The sequence below is a fragment of the Anomaloglossus baeobatrachus genome, chromosome 4 (genome assembly GCF_048569485.1).
Source record: "Anomaloglossus baeobatrachus isolate aAnoBae1 chromosome 4, aAnoBae1.hap1, whole genome shotgun sequence".
Classification (NCBI taxonomy): domain Eukaryota; kingdom Metazoa; phylum Chordata; class Amphibia; order Anura; family Aromobatidae; genus Anomaloglossus; species Anomaloglossus baeobatrachus.
Genome location: NC_134356.1, coordinates 27,184,050 through 27,190,265, shown reverse-complemented (window position 1 = coordinate 27,190,265; position 6,216 = coordinate 27,184,050). Strand labels below are relative to the sequence as shown.

Genomic DNA, 6,216 nt, shown 5'->3' with positions numbered 1-6,216 from the left:
CAATCCGCAGGTGGTGTCACACCAAAGACTTTAATCTCCCCTGTAAATACTCCCCATTAAAAAGCGTCCCCAGGGTCACGGAACGGGGCAACGGCCAGTATTCTCCCGTGACACCGTATCCCTGTAAATATACGGCCCGGGATATTGCCCTGGGCGACACAGAAGAGTCTCACAATCTTCATCTTGAGCGATGTACTGCTTGAGATGTTCACATTTGTTTAAAGTGAACCTGTCGGGTGCAATATGCACCCAGAACCACGAGCAGCTCTGTGTGAACGCTGAGCTGAATGTGCACTAGACCTTTCTGAAGCTTAATTGTGTGTAGCAATGACCATCTATGAAGCGAATATTGGTGCCACCTGAGTAAAAAAAAAAGCAGTTTGAGCTATTACATGAGGTACAGTGCCTTGCAAAAGTATTCGCACCCCTTGAATTTTTCAACCTTTTCCCACATTTCAGGCTTCAAACAGAATGGTAAAAATTTTAAATTTTATGGTGAAGAATCAACAACAAGTGGGTCTCAATTGTGAAGTTGAATATTTATTGCTTATTTTAAACTTTGTAAAAAATAAAAAACTGAAAATTGGGGCGTGCAATATTATTCGTCCTCTTTACGTTAATACTTTGTAGCGCCACCTTTTTTGCGATTACAGCACAAGTCGCTTGGGGTATTATTATTATTATTATTTATTATTATAGCGCCATTTATTCCATGGCGCTTTACAAGTGAGAGAGGGTATACGTACAACAATCATTAACGGTACAAGACAGACTGGTATAGGAGGAGAGAGGACCCTGCCCGCGAGGGCTCACAGTCTACAGGGAATGGGTGATGGTACAATAGGTGAGGACAGAGCTGGTATGGTCTCTATCTCTGGCGGGTATGTGTCTCTATCAGTTTTGCACATCGAGAGACTGAAATTCTCGCCCATTCTTCCTTTGTAAACAGCTGGAGCTGAGTGAGGTTGGATGGAGAGCGTTTGTGAACATCAGTTTTCAGCTCTTGCCACAGATTCTCGATTGGATTCAGGTCTGGACTGTGACTTGGCCATTCTAACACCTGGATACGTTTATTTGTGAACCATTCCATAGTAGATTTTGCTTTGTTTGGGATCATTGTCTTGTTGGAAGACAAATCTCCGTCCCAGTCTCGGGTCTTTTGCAGACTCAAACAGGTTTGCTTTAAATATGGTCCTGTATTTGTCTCCATCCATCTTCCCATCAATTTTAACAATCTTCTCTGTCCCTGCTGAAGCAAAGCAGACCCAAACCATGATGCTGCCACCACCATATTTGACAGTGGGGATGGTGTGATGAGCTGTGTTGCTTTTATGACAAGCATATTGTTTGGTATTGTGTCCAAAAAGTTCAATTTTGGTTTCATCTGACCAGAGCCCCTTCTTCCACATGTTTGGTGTCTCCAGGTGGCTTGTGTCAAACTTTAAATGACACTTTTTATGGATATCTTTGAGAAATGGCTTTCTTCTTGCCACTCTTCCATAGAGGCCAGATTTGTGCAGTGTACGACTGATTGTTGCCCTATGGACAAACTCTCCCACCTCAGCTGTAGATCTCTGCAGTTCATCCAGAGTGATCCTGGGCCTCTTTGCTGCATCTCTGATCAGTCTTCTTCTGGTTTGACATGGAATTTTTGAGGTAAGGCAGAGTCTTGGTAGAGTTGCAGTGGTATGATACTCCTTCCATTTCAATATGATCGCTTGCACAGTGCTTATTGGGATGTTTAAAGTTTTGGAAATCTTTTTGCAACCAAATCCAGCTTTAAACTTCTCCACAACAGTATCACGGACCTGCCTGTTGTGTTCTTTGGTCTTCATGATGCTATCACAGAGCAGGTGTATTTATACGGGGACTAGATTACACAGAGGTGGATTATATTTATCATCTGTCATTTAGGACAACATTGGATCAATCAGAGATCCTCAATGAACTTCTGGCGTGAGTTTGCTGCACTGAAAGCACTGAAAGTAAAGGGGCCGAATAATACTGCACGCCCCAATTTTCAGTTCATTTTTTACAAAAATTTAAAGGGAACCTGTCACCAGTTTTATGGCCTATAAGCTGCGGCCACCAGCACCAGGCTCTTATATACAGCATTGTAACAGCGCAGGCCGCTGTGAGAACATAAAAACACTTTATAATATTCACCTAAACTGGTCGCTGCGGTGCTGGTCGGCCTGGTGACTGGCGCCTCCTCTCTCAGCCATCTTGCTCCTGCGTCTTCTGAAGCCTGTGTGCATGACGCGTCCACGTCATACACACTCGCCAGCACTGAGGTCATGCGCAGGCGCACTTTGATCTGCCCTGCTCAGGGCAGATCAAAGTATTCTAGTGCGCCTGTGCTGGCGAGTGTGTATGACGTGGACCACTTTTTCCACTTTGTAATTGACCAACCTCTCTTCCTTTGATGCTCTGCTGCTGACTGTCCACCCGTCCTTCGTTCTCAGCCTGCGATCCGAACATCATTGTAGCTCCTCTTACTAACAGCACTTCATATATCACATCCCCACAAGATTACAAGCTCTATACACATCACAGCCAAACACTCATTTTATCTGAGATACTTTTATGTCCACAAAATAAAGCTTATATTTCTATATAAATGTATGCCAAATTGTCTATATACATGACATTTCAGCATAATTGTAAAAAGTTTTGTTAAATCTATTTTTTTTTTTTTTGCATATTTTTACTTTTGAATCAAACTGAGAGTGACATCTGACATGTCATGTGCTTGTCCTTGGCGCCTTTTGAAATGTGGACTTTTTTGAGATGCCTGCGCCTTTGTGGGTTTTTTTTTCCTGATGAAGAGGTTGAAATACCTTGAGATGCTTAGGAAATAAATCTCAGGAATCCTCTTGTCTCCTGCATCCTTTTTACCGTATTTCAATCCGTCAGGTATTGAAAGGGTTAAGGTAAATGTCTATTCTGCAGTGATGTAACAGGTAGATGTAACCTGAGCTACAGCCGCAACCTTCTCCTGTAAATATTCGCTTCTCACTCCTCCCTTTGCCGGTTATAGCTCATATGTATGCTGACCATGTTGAAGGAGCTCAGCGCTGCATAGCTGTGGTGTTATTTCAATTGCAGCTGCGAACTACTGAATAAAACCAAGGAGTGCTTTTTGCTTAGTCTTTTCCCACCTGTTTCTTACCTTCCAGCTGCACAGGTAGAAGTCATGCATATTTCCTATTTTAAGCTTTCTGCTTATCCACATTAGAGACAGAATGCTGCCAATCAGTGGTCTGGGTGGGATTATACAGGGCTCAGCATTCAGAAAACTGGTAATGAAGCTGTGCATCAGAGAAAACCGTTTTGAATAAAAAATGCAGGACCCATTAAAGTAAGTGGTGGTGTTTCTATTGCAGCTGCGAAGGTCCCTACTGAAGATACCAAGGAGTGCTTTTGTTGTTTCTTTCCCCACCCGTTTGTCTCACCTTCCAGCAGCGGAGATAGAAGTCACGCATATTTCCTACAACTCTCCTCCATCATCTTGAGTGACCATCGGCAGCTGATATACTCTAAAGTTCTTGTGTGATACACAACTTAATCTGGTGAGCATACATCCCTTATCTATTCACAATTGTGTTATGGTATCACCGTATTGTGCTTTTCTTGCTCCTTTCTCTCTGCCCCTACATCACGTTACTCTCACAACGGATATTAAACAACTGGTGGCAGATTCCTATTAAGGAGTTAAATAAGTAGTTCACCCATTTTGATTTTTTGCTACATCGGTATAACCTTGAGAAAGAATGTGTATCTGAAATACCTTCCATTGGCCTGTGAGCGGCTCTATTGCGGACCGCTGTTAACCATCGCATGACCGCCTGGTTCTTTAACCTCGGGGATCTGGTGATGTCACGTCAACTTCCTGTTCACGTGACACTACCGCGGCCGGCCCCAGTCTCTGTGAGTCACTGGGCTGTGGGTGGCGTTTCCCCGCTCGTCTCAGCCCAGCATCGCTCCTGCTTGTGTGCTCTGCAGTGAAGGAGCAGGGAGATGCTGGACTGTCACGCTGGGCTTTGTTGAGCGGTGCAACGACGCCCACAGCCCAGTCACTCATAGAAACTGCGGCCGGCCTCAGTTGACGAGACATCACCGGATCCCAGGGGTCACATGATGGGGGGTGAGTGGACTACAATAGCGCCCACTCACAGGCACTATTGGCAACACAAGGTATTTGAGAGAAAACATATCGATGTGGCCCATAATGAAAAGGGGTGAACTACCCCTTTTAAGTGAATAGGTGTAACTACAACATTGCTAAGTATTATCAGACACATTCCGTTTTGTTTCTTCCTTCCCTCAGCTATGAGCCATGGCGTCTGCTGATCTGAGAGACGAGCTGCTCTGCTCCATCTGTTTATCTATTTTTAAGGATCCTATAATGCTGAGATGTGGACACAACTTCTGCCGGGTCTGTATTGATCGTGCGCTGGATACACAGGACGAGTCTGGAGTTTATTCCTGTCCTGAATGCAGAGGAGAGTTTCAGGAGCGGCCGGCGCTGATGAGGAACATAAATCTTCATAATGTCGCAGAACGATTCCTGATTTCTCAGCAAGAACAAGAGGAGATCACCGGGATCTGCTGCACTTACTGTGTGGACTCTCCTGTACCTGCTGTTAGATCCTGTCTACACTGTGAGGCTTCTCTGTGTGAGAAACACCTGAGGGCTCACAGCAAATCACCAGAACACGTCTTATCTGATCCCAGCACTTCTCTGGAGAAAAGGAAATGTTCTGTCCATAAGAAGATTCTGGAATATTACTGCACTGAGGACGCGGCTTGTATCTGTGTGTCCTGCAGTTTGATTGGGAAACATAATGGACATAAAATGGAGTCACTGGATGAGGCCTCAGGGAAGAAGAAGAAGAAACTGAGAAATGTTCTCCAGAAACTGATCACAAAGAGAGAGGAGACTGAGGACAGAGTCCGGAGTCTGGAGAAGCGCCGGAGAAAAGCTCAAGAAAAAGCTGCTGGAGAAGCCGAGAGAGTCACTGCCCTGTGTACAGACATCAGGAGACGGGTGGACAACCTGGAGAAGAAGGTCCTGAGTGAGATCTCCATGAGGGAAAAACAAAAATCAATGTCATTGTCTGTTGTGATCCATAAACTGGAGATAAAGAAGGACGAGCTGTCCAGGAAGATGAGGCACATTGAGGAGCTGTGTAACATGACTGATCCACTGACCGTCTTACAGGAACCAGACACCGGGGACTTGTGTGATCCTGAGGAGGAGGGAGGTGATGAGGACACAGGGGGACATGATAAACAGCTCCATGATGGAGATGACCTGGATGTGGCTGTGATCTCACACACATTACACACATTATGTGAGGTAATATCAGGTATAAGGAGCGGGATCTATGTGCAGGATCCTGCAGACATATTACTGGATGTAAACTCAGCTGGTAATTATGTCCTTATATCAGACGACCTGAAAACTGTGACTTGGGCAGAAGAGGAGCAGAATCGTCCAGAAACAGCAGAGAGATTTCTGTGTAATCAGGTGATGAGCAGGAGGGCATTTACCTCAGGACGACATTACTGGGATGTGGAGGGCAGTGGGTCAGGGTGGTGGATGGTGGGGATGTGTTATCCCAGTATAGACAGGAAGGAAAGTCAGTCACTAATTGGAGATAATAACAAGTCCTGGAGTTTGTGGAGATATGATAATCAGTTTTCAGTGATGCATGACCGGAAAGAGATCCAGTTACCTGACAAGATCTCCAGTGATAGATTCAGGATCTGTCTGGATTATGAGGCCGGGCAGCTGTCCTTTTATGAGCTGTGTGATCCCATCAGACACTTACACACCTTCACTGCCGCCTTCTCCGAGCCCCTTCACGCTGCATTATATGTATTTGAGGTATATATTGATGGTCACAAGTATTACTTAGATAGCTGGGTGAGGATTACAACGTTAACAGGAAAATATCAGAAAATTCCCTATTTGTAAAGTAGCTTTCATTGTTAACATTTTTCTATGACATAAAATACATTTCCCTCCGGAGCCTCCTGAAATCTTCCTGTGTTTCCTGAGACCATTGACCTTAACAATAGATTTTTCCCAGAGATCACTTCTCAGCAGTCTCATTAGCAACACAGGAAGGAAATAAAGTGTAAGATAACACCTCTGGTATAAAGCTGGAGGACGATAATGCAGGATCCACCATTGACAATAACTGATGG

At 44.6% G+C, this 6,216-nt stretch overlaps 1 protein-coding gene across 1 annotated transcript; it reads left to right on the top strand.

Moving 5' to 3' along the window:
* Window positions 1–3,391: 3,391 nt before the first annotated feature.
* LOC142302290 (E3 ubiquitin/ISG15 ligase TRIM25-like) lies at window positions 3,392–5,983 on the top strand. The gene is made up of 2 exons (XM_075343357.1): window positions 3,392–3,572; window positions 4,331–5,983. The coding sequence occupies exon 2, from the start codon at window positions 4,340–4,342 to the stop codon at window positions 5,981–5,983; it is 1,644 nt and encodes a 547-aa protein (XP_075199472.1). The 5' UTR covers window positions 3,392–3,572; window positions 4,331–4,339.
* Window positions 5,984–6,216: the final 233 nt, after the last annotated feature.